The sequence below is a fragment of the Pan troglodytes genome, chromosome 11 (assembly GCF_028858775.2).
Source record: "Pan troglodytes isolate AG18354 chromosome 11, NHGRI_mPanTro3-v2.0_pri, whole genome shotgun sequence".
Lineage (NCBI taxonomy): Eukaryota > Metazoa > Chordata > Mammalia > Primates > Hominidae > Pan > Pan troglodytes.
In genome coordinates this window covers 110,769,733-110,785,357 of record NC_072409.2, presented here as the reverse complement: position 1 = coordinate 110,785,357, position 15,625 = coordinate 110,769,733, and the positions used below count along the sequence as shown (strand labels likewise).

General features: G+C 35.3%; 2 protein-coding genes across 8 annotated transcripts in view; one reads left to right on the top strand and one right to left on the bottom strand.

Moving 5' to 3' along the window:
• Nucleotides 1–14,949, top strand: part of JAK2 (Janus kinase 2) — a 150,863-nt gene extending 135,914 nt beyond the window's left edge. For all 5 annotated transcript variants that reach the window (XM_016960555.4, XM_001139368.7, XM_063788740.1 and 2 more), the window contains 3 exons: nucleotides 9,848–9,965; nucleotides 13,204–13,317; nucleotides 13,557–14,949. In XM_016960555.4, the coding sequence (XP_016816044.2) occupies nucleotides 9,848–9,965; nucleotides 13,204–13,317; nucleotides 13,557–13,664 (340 nt within the window). In that variant the 3' untranslated portion in view covers nucleotides 13,665–14,949. The remainder of the gene's footprint in view (nucleotides 1–9,847; nucleotides 9,966–13,203; nucleotides 13,318–13,556) is intronic.
• The window catches only part of INSL6 (insulin like 6), an 82,428-nt gene continuing 66,846 nt past the window's right edge, over nucleotides 44–15,625 (bottom strand). For 2 of the 3 annotated variants that reach the window (XM_054658655.2, XM_063788742.1), the window contains 2 exons: nucleotides 1,375–1,526; nucleotides 44–1,159 (listed from right to left, as the gene is read on the bottom strand). In XM_054658655.2, coding sequence (XP_054514630.1) covers nucleotides 671–1,159; nucleotides 1,375–1,526 — 641 coding nt within the window. In that variant the 3' untranslated portion in view covers nucleotides 44–670. Of the gene's footprint in view, nucleotides 1,160–1,374; nucleotides 1,527–9,097; nucleotides 10,408–15,625 lie in introns of those variants that run through there. The other variant, XM_063788743.1, reaches the window with a different exon arrangement.

The window sequence follows — 15,625 nt, the reverse complement described above, 5'->3', positions numbered from 1 at the left end:
GCCCTGTTCTCTGGGCTGGCAGGAGCTTTTTTTTTTTTTTTTTCAGTAAACAAAGCCTGAATGCAAGCAACAAAACATACACTTTGTCAGAAAAGAAAAAAATGCCTTAACTATAAAATGTGGAGAAATCCTAACATATCACTTGAGGGAGATGCTGTGGAAACTTGGCTTATTCTTCAAAAGCCAGCAGCAAATTGTGCCTAAGCGTAATTTTTTTAAAGGAAAATAAAAAGAACATCAGTTATTAAAAAAAAAAAACAAAACAAAAAACCTGGACTGACCTTGGCCAGGCTGGATCAGACTGGCCTAGAGTAGACTTCAGAGGGTGACTCCCCTGGTGGGCTGGTCTCAGCTGATCTTGACTGTCCCGCCTCCACACAGGGCCCATCCATCATCCCCTTGATCCCCTGCTGCAAAGACATTGCCTCCGATGCCACCTCCATGAACCTGGGCTGCCTGGCCACAGGCTACTTCCTGAAGTCAGTGACTGTGACCTAGGACACAGGCTCCCTCAACAGGAGCGCTGTGACCTTCCCAGCCACCACCCTCACGCCCTCTGGCCATTACGCCATCACCAGCCAGCTGACTGCCTCGGGTGCGTGGGCCAAACGCTCACCTGCAGCGTGGCACACACTCTGTGGTCCGAAGACCAGGTCAGTACCTTCAGCGTCTACTCCAGGGACTTCACCCTCCCCACCGTGAAGATCTTACAGTCCTCCTGTGATGGCAGCGGACACTTACCCCTGACCATCCAGTTCCTGTGCCTCATCTCCGGGTACACCCAGGTGCCATCAGCATCACCTGGCTGGAGGATGGGCAGGTCGTGGATGTGAACTGGTCCATCGCCTCTCCCATGCTGGAGGATGAGCTGGCCTCCACACAAAGCAAGCTCACCCTCACCCAGAAGCGCTGGCTGCCCGACCACACCTACACCTGCCAGGTCACCTATCAAGGTAACACCTTTGAGGACAGTGCCAAGAAGTGTGCAGATTCTAACCCGCAAGGGGTGAGCACCTACCTGAGCCGGTCCAGCCCCTTCTACCTGTTCATCCGCAAGTTGCCCACAATCACCTGTCTGGTGGTGGACCTGGCACCCAGCAAGGAGAACGTGAAGCTGACTTGGTCCCAGGTCACTGGGAAGTCTGTGGCTCAGGTCATCCTAAGGCAAGAGAAGCAGTGCAATGGCACGTTCACCATCACGTCCACCCTGCTGGTGGGCACCAGAGACTGGATCAAGGGGGAGACCTACCAGTGCAGGGTGACCCACACCCACCTGCAGTCCACGACCAAGATCAGCAGCCCATGTGCTCCCCCACAGGTCTACGTGTTTGCAACGCTAGAAGAGCCGAGGAACCAGGACAAGCGCACCCTCACCTGCCTGATCCAGAACTTCTGGCCCAAGGACATCTTGGTGCAGTGGCTGTACAACGAGGTGCAGCTCCCGGACACTTGGCACAGCATGACGCAGCCCCGCAAAACCAAGGGCTCTGGCTTCTTAGTCTTCAGCTGCCTGGAGGTTACCAGGGCTAATGGGAACAGAAAAACGAGTTCATCTGCTCTGTGGTCCATGAGACAGCAACTGGCTCACAGACCGTCAAGTAACTGTTGTCTGTAAATCCCATTAAATGTCCTCCTGCCTTCCTCCCCACTAGGGCTCTGTCCAGCTGTGTGGTGGGAAGGGCTGGCCAGACCTTCTGTCCACTGTTGCAATGACCCCAGGAAGCCACCCCCAATAAACAGTGCCTGCTCAGAAAACAAACAAACAAACAAACAAACAAACATAAAAACCCTAGAGGAAAACCTAGGCAATACCATTCAGGACATAGGCATGGGCAAGGACTTCATGACTAAAACACCAAAAGCAATGGCAACAAAAGCCAAAATAGACAGATGGGATCTAATTAAACTAAACAGCTGCATAGCAAAAGAAACTATGATCAGAGTGAACAGGCTACCTACAGAATGGGAAAAATTTTTTGCAATCTAGCCACCTGACAAAAGGCTAATATCCAGAATCTACAAAGAACTTAAACAAATTTACAAGAAAAAAACAACCCCATCAAAAAGTGGGTAAAGGATATGAACAGACACTTCTCAAAAGAAGACATTTATGTGGCCAACAAACATATGAAAAAAAGCTCATCATCACTGGTCATCAGAGAAATGCAAATCAAAACCACAATGAGGTACCATCTCATGCCAGTTAGAATGGCAATCATTAAAAAGTCAGGCAACAACAGATGCTGGAGAGGATATGGAAAAACAGGAATGCTTTTACATTGTTGATGGGAGTGTAAATTAGTTCAACCATTGTGGAAGACAGTGTGCCAATTCCTCAAGGATCCAGAGTTAGAAATACCATTTCACCCAGCAATTCCATTACTGGGTATATACCCAAAGGATTATAAATCATTCTACTATAAAGACACATGCACATGTATGTTTATTGTGGCACTATTCACAATAGCAAAGACTTGGAACCAACCCAAATGCCCATCAACGATAGACTGGATAAAGAAAATGTGACACATATACACCATGGAATACTATGCAGCCATAAACAAGGGTGAGTTCATGTCCTTTGCAGGGACAGAGATGAAGCTAGAAACCATAATTCTCAGCAAACTAACACAGGAACAGAAAACCATACACCACTTGTTCTCGCTGATAAGTGGGAGTTGAACAATGAGAACATATGGACACAGGGAGGGGAACATCACACACCAGGGCCTGTTGTTGGGTGGAGGGCTAGGGGAGGGATAGCATTAAGAGAAATACCTAATATAGTTGATGGGTTGATGGGTGCAGCAAACCACCATGACACGTGTATACCTATGTTAACAAACCTGCACCTTCTGCACATGTATCCCAAAACTTAAAGTATAATAAAATTAAAAAAGAAACTGAACATGTATCGTAGGCTTACATTGGGCTAAATGCATTTTATGGATAATCTCATTTAATCCTCATAACAACCCTTGGAGAACATGTATGATTATTATCTCTATTTTAAGCATGGAGAACTGAATCGCTTACCCAAGGTGGCATGACTAGTAAATCACTGGACCAGGATTTAAACCCAAAAAGTCTGATCCCAGAGTTCATGCCTATAAGCCTTCCTAACCATGATAATGCTTTAATCTGGCATTAATTGTTCTCTAATTTGGGTAGGTTTGAAATTTTTCATAATAAATATTAAAAATACTTTTTGAGGAAATGTCCTCATGATAATCATTAGAACTGCCTTCATCTAATTATTTTTAGGGTATGAGTGAAACTAAAAAGTAAGACTCATCTAAAAATAATCATCTGTTTTGGCCATATCCCCAGTGATACATGAATTTAATTGTTTTTATTGTTTTCAGAATGAAAAATTAAAGAGGTTAAATAAAATTAGCTGGCAATCAAAAAATATTAGTTATATGAAGATTCAGAGATTTGGGTATACTTAATGAATACAAGCTAATAAATATTTATTAAGACTCTACTGTGCTCCAAATACTATACAGGGAGGTAGGGATATGAAGATAGGCTTAGCATCAGAAAAGGACTGTCCCTTAGTAGAAAGGCTGAACTAAAAGGAAAAGTTTGACGTGATAGGCAAATTCAACTGACAGGTCCACTACCCATAGTCCCTTCAAGAGCTCATAATTAGGAAAAGTCAAATGTATAATATGGCACTTTCAATAATTAAGTGCAATAAGTGTAAGTGCAATAATTAAGGTAATGGGAAAACATAACAGTACAAATAATTCAGCTGAAGATTTATGTAAGATAACTAAGATGACATTTCAAACTATTGGTTGAATTGACCTCTCCCTCATGAATGGGATTAAGGCCCTTATAAGAGGCTTCACGCAGCATTTGGCTCCTCTTGCCGTTCCACTTTCATCCATGTGAGGACACGGCGTTCCTCTCCTCTAAAAGATGTGGCAACAAGGCTCCCCTTGGAAGCAGAGAGCAGCCCTCACCACACACCTGAACCTGCCAGCACCTTTATCATGGACTCCCAACCTCCAGAAGTATGAGAAATAAATTTCTGTTCTTTATAAATTATCCATTGTCAGGTACTCTGTTATAGCAGCACACATGGACGCCCAGTACACCATGTTAATGAGTTCAGACCTTCTTTAGTAGACAGTGCGTAAGGTGGGAAATTAGAGGCTTTATCCAGGGGAATAACATGGTGAGATTCATATTTTAGAAAGATAGCTCTACTTTTGTTATAGAACAGCAGTTCTGAAAGTGTGGAGACTTTAGGGTGTCTGTGAAGTAAAAAATATTTTCATAATAATGGATGTCATTTGCTCTTTTCACTCATTTTTTCATAAGTATAGTTTTCCAGAGGCAATATGTTTTCTATTTAACCAAACATTGAAGAGACTTGCAAAAGTGTAAAACAATGTGACTCTTATCAAAGTTTATTTTGGAAATAGTTATTTTCCATAAAATACATTATTTATGTTAACACGTAATGGTTTATCTTAAATAAATAAATATTTTTATATTTTATTAGCTTTAATATTTAATATGGTAAATACTGGTAGATATAACTCACAGAAACAAAAGTTTTTTGGCAACCTCAGTAATTTTTAAGAGTATACGAGGAAGCCTGAGATCAAAAGCTTTGAGAACTACTGACAGAGGGGACGTTGTATTAATGAGAGGCTAATAGTAGAGAGGCAGCTAATTAGACAGATTTTATGAGGATCTAGGCCACTAATTTTCAAACCTTTTAAGTATATATACTCACTAAAAGAATGTAGAAAAACCACATCCTCTTACACATTTTTAAATTGATAGCTAATTTTTTTCTTTGTAAGTAGTTATAATGTATTTTCTAAAGTACTGTAAATATTGACATTTAAATAACAGCTATGTCAATCCTTTAAATGTTTCCAACTGAATCTAAATAGTGCTTGCAGTGAGCGGAGACCCCGCCACTGCACTCCAGCCTGGGCGACAGAGCGAGACTCCATCTCAAACAAACAAATAAACAGTGCAGCAATTTGATACCCACTTATCACCCACTTAAAAAGATTATATGAATAGACTTTTATTTTTTTGTACAAATTTTGTATCATTCCTTTTTCTCTTTAAAATAATATTCCCACTTCCCTTCTCATTCCAAATTTTGCATGATATGTTACATTTTGTATTTGGATAATCTTATGATCACCTATTTTCTTTGTAACCAAAATATGTATATAAGTTGAAATTAATTAAAAATTTTCCTGTGACCAACAAACTTGTAACTATTCATATTTTTCTTCTGGGTTATCATTGAAGTTACTAGGATACAGTTTTCCAAAGCAATGTAAATAACAAATTTGGATAATTGCTTTAAAAATTTTATTGGTGAATGGAGCAATCCCTCCCCTCCAATTGGTTTGTATATCCTCGGATGAATATTATTTATTTCTATAATGGGACAAGATTAAGCATAAATTCTGTGTTCATTTTGCACTTTACAGATGTAAACGCTGAGAAAACTTGTTTGTGTAAGTGAGTGGACAGGAATGGAAGGAGTTTTGTTATAATAGTATCATTCATTTCTATGACTCCTTCTGAGATATGCAGGAAAAAAGTACAGTAATATACCATTAAAAATTATCTGTTATTGGGCAGTTTCATTTGATCAGATCCATTACTTTTCAATTTTATTAAAAGCAAAGAATTAAAACCACTTGACTTTCAAAAATGAGTTTACTAACCAGTCATCAGGTTCATCTGTTTTCTCAATTTCTGAAAAGTATACCAAAGTTTTAAAAATTAATTCCAACTATATGTTACACTTTCACGTGGATGTACCTTGTTTAAACTAATACACTCAGAAAAGTTTGAAAAAACAGACTATTAATACATTATTATTAATAACATTTTATCATGTTTTAAATATATGATTTAAACACAGCAAACCTCTCAGCTACCTCAAAGGTTGAGTAGATTTTGTGAAGAATGTCCTTCATACAACCCATTTGGTAATGCCAGGCATCAAACAAATCACTTAATTTCTGGCAGAAAAACTCAGACTTCATTTTTCAAGTCACTAAATATATTAATAATATGTGATTTTTTTAAAACCTGAGAAACAAATGACAGAACAAATGCATGGAGGTATGTTTATTATGAAGCTAATGACGCATATCCAGAGGTCCTCCTTCCAAGGTTCCTTTCTAATTTTAAATAGAAAATTATGCACTTTCATGTATAATTTTGTATTCTTTGTCATAATGAAAGCCTAAAAAAAAAGACTTCAAATTATATAAGCTTTGGGACCTGTATCTCTGCCTATACATGTGAAAAAATCATGAGGGCAGTCAGGATAAGCTTAAGATGATATCTATATCTGGCATAATTAATTTCATATTATGAAAATAAGATAATTTCTCATTACTTAATTTTCAATAAATAATACAGAGTAAAATATGGCTAAGATTATAACTTATGAAGTAAGGTATATGGTACACGGCATGGTTATTCCTTCAGTAAATGTGTTAGGGGGAGGTATGAAGTGAATTCTGACTTTGGGGAATAATTAGAAGCAACTTGTATGAAAATCAGAAATAACTTATTTTTCCTCATGATCAAAATTTTCATATGTATTTAATGAAAACAAAAAATATATACTGCTAAAAGCAAATCAGATAGGCAGTTAGCATATAGTTTTATTTTTATATTTGCAAGTAGAAAATAAATATTTTATACAATGAAATGAAGTTCATTAAATTTTATGTAAATATTTTAGAATATGAGTTGATAAAATAAGTTTTAGCTAACTTATTGAATAATAAACACTGTCTTAGTCCCTTTATGCTGCTATAACAGAATACCTGAAAATGGATAATTTATAAAGAACAGAAATTTATTTCTCACACTTCTAGAGGTTAGGAGTCCATGAAAAAAGTGCTGGCAGGTTCAGGCGTCTGGTGAGAGCTGCTCTCTTCTTTCCCAGATGGAGCCTTGCTGCTTCATCCTTCAGAGAGGAGGAACACCATGTCCTCACATGGACAAAAGTGGAAGGGCAACAGGGGCCAAATGCTGCATGAAGCCTCTCATAAGGGCCTTAATCCTATTTATGAGGGAGAAGCCCTCATGGCGTAATCATCTCTTAAAGGCCCCACCTGTTAATACCATCACATTGACAACACCTGAATTTTGGAGGAGACACATAGCAAACACTAAATCTGAAGTCTGAAAGAACTCAATTTTTATTCACAGGATTTTGCCCATGATATCATTTTTTTAAAAACTCAATTTCATTTAAAAGAAACTTTGTTATCTATATTGTTTTTTTTTGTTCGAAAAGGCTCTTTTGTTTTAAGCTAACAATATGTTATAGCATGTCCTAGGGGTTGATGGTAATAACTGGGGAAAAAAAGTGCCTCTGCTTAAATGTTGTAAAAAATTGGTGAAACAGGATTTTGGACTCCTGGAGGATCCTTTACTCTTTTTACTATAGAAGTACCCATTGGATGATCTTTGTACATTATTCTTCACCTTGTTTGAAGACCTCTGTGCTAGTCATGAGATAAGGATGTGATGTAAACTCTAACAATGGGTTAGGAGACTGGTTGGAGATATTTCTAAGCTATACTCTAAAGGGACTTAGTGGGTCATTAGACACTGGAGTGAAAGATGCGTCAAAAATAATTAAGATTTTCAAATTGAGCAGTTAAATAGATTGTGATGCTATTTATTGCATAAGAAACAAAATGATCAGCAAGTTTTGGAAAGAGGATGGAATTCTGTTTGCCTATAGATCTTTAATGTGGAAATGTTCTAAAAGTCTGGAGCACTAAACAAAGGTCAAAGATATGGTTATAAATTTGGGAGACTTTAGTATATAGGTGGATGATACTATCTAAGGGAAAGTTTTTAACCAAGAGAGGAATAAATCTGATGATGAGACCCTGGGAAACCTTCAATTTAGAAGAGGCAGAAAAGTAGTAGTAGTGTTGGGAAAGTATAATTGAAAACAAAATCTCCCAACCCAGAAAACCTTTCCACGAAGATAGAAGGAAAACAATTTTATGATTGAGTAAGCATTAGAGCAGGATGTGATGTGTATCACAAGCAGTCCCCTAAGAGATTTGCAAAGACAGAAGGAAATCTCACCCTTTTATATAGCCAACCTGATATAACCCCTTTCATTCAAGTTCGTAGCATAAACACTAACTAGTCCTCAAGTAAGAAGACTTGACAGCACTATTTGCCACATACGTAGTTTATTCTAAATTCACTTGGTAATTGGAGTGACTTTGCTAATTGGCTTTATACAAAGGAAAAATACACTTTTCATATCTTCATGACAGGAGATAGTTTTGCAGCTTGGAAGGAGGCTCCTGCTGCAGTTAGGTTTCTACTCCCACAGAAACTGGGAGTAAGGGTGCTATCTTCCTTGACGACTGAATTCCCAAGAGATAGTTACACGTTCTTGAGAAAGACATTCATGGGTCATAAAACTGGCAAGAGGCTTTGAAGCAAGAGATTTTTAAAAGATTTACATACATTTCAAAAAGACAAAGAATTTACAAGTTTTCTGAATGCTCTAAGAACAAAGAAGGAGGAGTCTTTCTTCTTATTTTCAACAGGGGGAATTAATTTTGTTCTTTTTAAATTTGTATTTACCCTTACATAAGTGATAGAACAGACAGAAAAAAACAGCTGTGGAAATGTGCAGGAAATTACAATGAGTGCTATATGAAAACCAGAGGAAGAGCATATTTTGCAAGGAGTGAGGGAATAGTGCTGTCTTCAAGAACTTTGCATTCCCCTTGTGGAATAAAACTAACATACATTTGATAATAACATAACTAGATATGTAAAATTTGTAAAGACTAAATGTAAAAAGAATATAGCATTAGGATGTTTAATTATGTAGTATGGACAGCCAGTACTATAGGAATTCAGTGGCCTGAGGGCAATAACACCTGGAGTAGGCAGGGAAGGATTTGTGGAGATTAGGAAACTTAAATGGGATTCTGAAAGAGAGATTAAATCTATGTAATTCACATTTTTAATATCAATCTAAAACACATCTCTGTAGCTGTCTCTATAATAAAGATAAACTTAGCAATGGAACCATGATACTCACAGTCCACTGGGCCAAAACGTTCCCTTGGATAGTGTTAATGCTTGAGTGAACAATGACACCATTGCTGTGACTTTTTACTTTCTGTATTCCTTCTCATAGTCACCCCCTCTTCTGATTAACAGGTTCTTTCTTTTATAGCTTTAAGTCTTGCCTTGGAACCAATTTTTTTCTCCAGCATATTTATATGGATTCATTTAAAGCTTAACTTGCAAAGAGCAGCTTATTTTCACTTCTTAGAAGGTACTCTGCAGTTAATCTTGGTGCTGTCTACAGAGACAAAAATAAATTTCTTTGGATTTTAGTTATCTTTCTATGTCAGAGATTCCCAAGACCATCCCCAGGTTGACGATTTGCTAGGAAGACTCACAGGACTCAGCATATATCCATATTCATGGTTATGATTCATTATAGGGAAATAACATAAAGCAAAATTAGGCACTCTCCGCCTGGCACATACTAAAGTTACATACTCCCAGAAGAAAAGTAGATGTTAGCATAAACCGTATTGTTTGTACAAACAATCTAGGCATAGTGAGTCACTCTTATTTAGGGAATTGTGGAATCCCTCGTGAAATCTAAGTTCACAGGTGTCAGGCAAAAAGGCCCTTTTAATCATAGAAGCCTCACGCCTGCTGTGATAACTCTTTTCTCTACATGTTTTTTTTTTTAATTTATACAATGATTTGCAGGTAAAATCAAGAGTCCACATATCAAGTAACTGTCTTTTAAATGTTCTTCATATATTTACAGGTATGCTCCAGAATCACTGACAGAGAGCAAGTTTTCTGTGGCCTCAGATGTTTGGAGCTTTGGAGTGGTTCTGTATGAACTTTTCACATACATTGAGAAGAGTAAAAGTCCACCAGCGGTCAGTGTGCTTTTTATTTACTTTCAGTTTTTTGTTTGTTCGTTTGATTTTTATAAATTTATGGGGTACAAGTACAATTTTGCTACATGCATACATTGCATAGTGGTGAAGTCAGAGCTTTTAGGGTATCCACCACCTTAATAACATACATTGTATCCCTTAAATAATTTCTCAGCACCTACCCCACCAATGGCTCACCCTTCCAAGTCTCTATTGTCTATCATTCCACATTCTATGTTCATGTGTATACATTATATAGCTCCCACTTATAAGTGAAAACGTGGTATTTGTCTTTCTATGGCTGATTTGTTTCACTTAAGATAATTACCTCCATCCATGTTGCTACAAAAGACATAATTTCATTCGTTGTTATGGCTGAATAGCATTCCATTTTGTATGTATACCACATTTTCTTTATCCAGTCATCCACTGATGGACACTTAGGTTGATTCCATGTCTTTGCTTTTGTGAAGAATGCTGCAATAAACATACAGGTGGAGGTATCTTTTTGATACAGTGATTTCTTTTCCTTTAGGTAGATACCCCATAGTGGGAATGCTGGATAGAATGGTAGTTCTATATTTAGGTCTCTGAGAAATCTTTATAATGTTTTCCATAGAGGTTGTATAAATGCACATTCTCACCAACAGTGTATAAGAGTTCCCTTTTCTCCACACCCTTGCCAACATCTGTTATTTTTTCTCTCTCTCATTTTTTTTTTCCATTCTGACTGGAGTCAGACATATCTCACTACGGTAATTTTTTCTCTCTTTTTTTTTGTCATTCTGACTGGAATAAGGCATATCTCATTGTGATTTTAATTTGCATTTCTCTGGTGATTAGTGACTAGCATTTTTTCATATGCCTCTTGTCAGTTTGGGTGTCTTCTTTTGAAAATGTCTATTGATCTCCTTTGACCACTTTTTAACACGATTATTAGGGGGTTTTGGTTGAATTGCTTGAGTTCCTTACAAATTCTGGATGGTAGTTCCTTGTCAGATACAAAGTTTGCAAATATTTTCTCCGATTATGCAGGTTTTCGGTTCATTCTGTTGATTATTTATTTTGCTATGCTGAAATTTTTTAGCTTAATAAAGTCTCATTTGTCTATTTTTGGTTTTGTTGCCTATGCTTTTGAGGTCTTTGCCATGAATTATTTGTTTACACTCATTTCCATTAAAGTTTTCTCTAGTTTTTTTTTCTAGTATTTTTCTAGTTTCAGATCTTACATTTAAGTCTGTAATCGATCTTGAGTTAATTTTTCTATATGGTGATAAATATGGGTCCAGTTTCATTCTTCTGCATATGGCAATCCAATTTACCAGCACCATTTATTGGGTGTCCTTTCCCATACTGCCCAAAGCAATCTGCAGATTCAATGCAGTTCCTATCAAAATACCAATGTCATTTGTTCACAGAATTAGAAAAAACAATCCTAAAATTCATATGGAACCAAAAAGAGCCCTAATAGCAAAAGCGATTCTAAGCAAAAAGAACAAAGCTGGAAGCATCACATTACTTGACCTCAAATTATATTATAAGGCTACAGTAACCAAAGCAGCATGGTACTCATATAAAAAACAAACACATAGATCAATGGAACAGAATAGAAAACCCAGAAATAAAGCCACATATTTATAGCCAACTGATCTTTGACAAAATCAACAAGAACATACATTCAAGTTTTTTTTTAACACGAGAAAGGATTTATCCAAAGAATAGTAAGCCTAGGACACACTTTAGAGCTTTTATTGCTTATTTTTAAGGCAATATCAAACAAAATAACCCCAGACCTATTCCTAAACTAGCTTGAATTTTTAAAAAGGGGGTATTGGGAAGCTAGTTAGTACAGTCTCTTAATATTACTTTTATTAAATCCAGTAAGCTAATTCATTCTAGGAATTATTGCATAAGTTAAAATAAACCTTCCAAAGTAATTTTTCTCTTGGTCATCATAGAATTTTTTTTAATATGGAAAAGTATGAAAAAATAAAAATCATCTCTAATGCAATTACTCAGAGAAGACCACCTCAATATTGTGGTATGTTACCTTTCAGGCTTCTTTTTATTTTGTGTATAAAAGTATATGCAAAAAAGTATATAAAACTTTTATAACTTTTATAAAAGTTCACTTATATAAATATATATTATTTTATAAAATTAAGGTCATACTGTGCAGTTTGCTCTCCTGCTGTTTCATGAAGTATTACAGCATGGGTAATTTACTGTATTAGAAAAATGTACTGCAAATATGTTTTCTAATTGCTGACTAGCATTCCATCATAAGGCTATATATGTCTGAACAATAATTTTCCATTCTTCAGTCTTTTAAGTAACACTTCAGTGAACATAGTGAACATCCTCATGCATAAATATTTATATTTATCTCTGATAATTACCTTAGAATAAAAGTATAAGTTATGAACTATTTTAAAGATTTTTTTAATTCCAAAATGCTTTCTAGAAAAGCTGTGCCAAATTATATCTCAACAGCAATGCATAGGGATGTACATTTCATCATTTGCCACTATTGGTTATTATATTTTTATGTACTTTTGCCAAGTTGATAGGGGAGAAGTTATATATATTTTAATTTCCATTTCTTTTATTAATGTGATTGACTATTGCATTTCTTTTCTTAATGTGATTGACTATATATTTGTTGGGTGTTTAGGGTGGGTATGTATATATGTGAATTATCTCTTCTGTGCTTTGCCTATCTTTATATTTGTAATTTTTTTTCCCAATTTATAAGAGCTGTCTATATTGAAAATAAGTAAATGATGTTTAAGTATTTTCCTAGCTTATAATTCAGATTTTAATTTTATAAACTTTGACATATGAAAGTTTTCTTTGTTGTATTTATGCTTATTCATTCATTTTTTCTTATATTCTCTTTTATATTCAACTTTTTATTTCAATTGAAATGTAATATGATAAAAATATGAGTTTTTTAACAACAAAAAACTCAAAGGAAATATGTTTTTAGTTCATGTGTCTTGAGCCCTCCTCAGGGGATTTGTGTTGAGTTTATTACAGCTATGGAAATGGAAATTATAGAAGTTCCATATTTAACAGCCTTATGTTTTTGATCCTAAAAGTAGTCTGTTTTGAAAAGGTTTGAAGACATACAAAAGCACACATATACTAAATTTTTTCCCATTGACTGGAGGAAATTAAGAAAGAATTTTGCTACAAATTAAATGTACAAAAAATATTGAAAGTGGGTTTGTTTTAGGAATTTATGCGTATGATTGGCAACGACAAACAAGGACAGATGATCGTGTTCCATTTGATAGAACTTTTGAAGAATAATGGAAGATTACCAAGACCAGATGGATGCCCAGATGAGGTAACAATTTTTTTTTTTAATCCAGGGTAATCATGCATTTTCTTTTACTTTTTACTCAAGGACTTCAGTTGACTTCCTGAAATTTAATTTGCGGAGCTTCCAGATAAACAGCATAATCAGATGACTGTGGAACAAGGCATGGTTATGACATGTGCCCTGTATTGAAAATTAATGTCTTCCACCAATTAAAAGATGGCCCTTAGTGTTCATTTAATTTTGGTTTATTTTCTCCTTTACAGATCTATATGATCATGACAGAATGCTGGAACAATAATGTAAATCAACGCCCCTCCTTTAGGGATCTAGCTCTTCGAGTGGATCAAATAAGGGATAACATGGCTGGATGAAAGAAATGACCTTCATTCTGAGACCAAAGTAGATTTACAGAACAAAGTTTTATATTTCACATTGCTGTGGACTATTATTACATATATCATTATTATATAAATCATGATGCTAGCCAGCAAAGATGTGAAAATATCTGCTCAAAACTTTCAAAGTTTAGTAAGTTTTTCTTCATGAGGCCACCAGTAAAAGACATTAATGAGAATTCCTTAGCAAGGATTTTGTAAGAAGTTTCTTAAACATTGTCAGTTAACATCACTCTTGTCTGGCAAAAGAAAAAAAATAGACTTTTTCAACTCAGCTTTTTGAGACCTGAAAAAATTATTATGTAAATTTTGCAATGTTAAAGATGCACAGAATATGTATGTGTATAGTTTTTACCACAGTGGATGTATAATAACTTGGCATCTTGTGTGATGTTTTACACACATGAGGGCTGGTGTTCATTAATACTGTTTTCTAATTTTTCCATAGTTAATCTATAATTAATTACTTCACTATACAAACAAATTAAGATGTTCAGATAATTGAATAAGTACCTTTGTGTCCTTGTTCATTTATATCGCTGGCCAGCATTATAAGCAGGTGTATACTTTTAGCTTGTAGTTCCATGTACTGTAAATATTTTTCACATAAAGGGAACAAATGTCTAGTTTTATTTGTATAGGAAATTTCCCTGACCCTAAATAATACATTTTGAAATGAAACAAGCTTACAAAGATATAATCTATTTTCTTATGGTTTCCCTTGTATCTATTTGTGGTGAATGTGTTTTTTAAATGGAACTATCTCCAAATTTTTCTAAGACTACTATGAACAGTTTTCTTTTAAAATTTTGAGATTAAGAATTCCAGGAATATTGTCATCCTTTGAGCTGCTGACTGCCAATAAGATTCTTCAATCTCTGGGATTTATGCTCATGAACTAAATTTAAGCTTAAGCCATAAAATAGATTGTTTTTTAAAAATGGATAGCTCATTAAGAAGTGCAGCAGGTTAAGAATTTTTTCCTAAAGACTGTATATTTGAGGGGTTTCAGAATTTTGCATTGCAGTCATAGAAGAGATTTATTTCCTTTTTAGAGGGGAAATGAGGTAAATAAGTAAAAAAGTATGCTTGTTAATTTTATTCAAGAATGCCAGTAGAAAATTCATAACGTGTATCTTTAAGAAAAATGAGCATACATCTTACATCTTTTCAATTAAGTATAAGGGGTTGTACGTTGTTATTTGTTATAGTGCTACTCCACTTTAGACACCATAGCTAAAATAAAATATGGTGGGTTTTGTGTGTGTGTGTGTGTGTTATTTATACAAAACTTAAAATACTTGCTGTTTTGATTAAAAAGAAAATAGTTTCTTACTTTATTTTTAGTGGTATGTTCTACTTTTTTGAAACTTGTAGTGAAGACTTCTGATTTTGGGTTGAAGGGAAGGAAAAGGAAGAAATGTTTTTTACATTCATTATACTTAAAGCATTTTAATAGTTCTGGATGCAGAAATCATCTAAAATGACAGTGAATTCGGTTTTAAAAAGATTTTAGATTTTTTTGAAAGTTTAATTTTTATTTGTAAAGACTCCTCAAGGATTTGTATATGCAACACAGTATGGAGATCTTCCATTTTACTACCTTTGAAGTGAAAAATAGCCTATCATACAATATGCTTGATTTCAGATTTTCATACTAAAACTTAACTACATACTTAAAAGTAGGTTCCTATCAAGGGTCTCTAACATTGCTTTTTAAAACAAGATGTGAACTAACTTTTCTTAAACATTTTTTTAAATACTTCATCTTTTAGTTTTATATAAAGAATCCCACATGTACATTCTTGTTTTTAGAATGGGGTGACTACCTTATTATAAAATTCCAAGTTTCCAAGAGACTTCTTTTCATTGAGGCTTCGTAAAGTTTTCCATTTTGATTCTGACTACACATAAAAATAAGCTAACCCTGTAGTTAT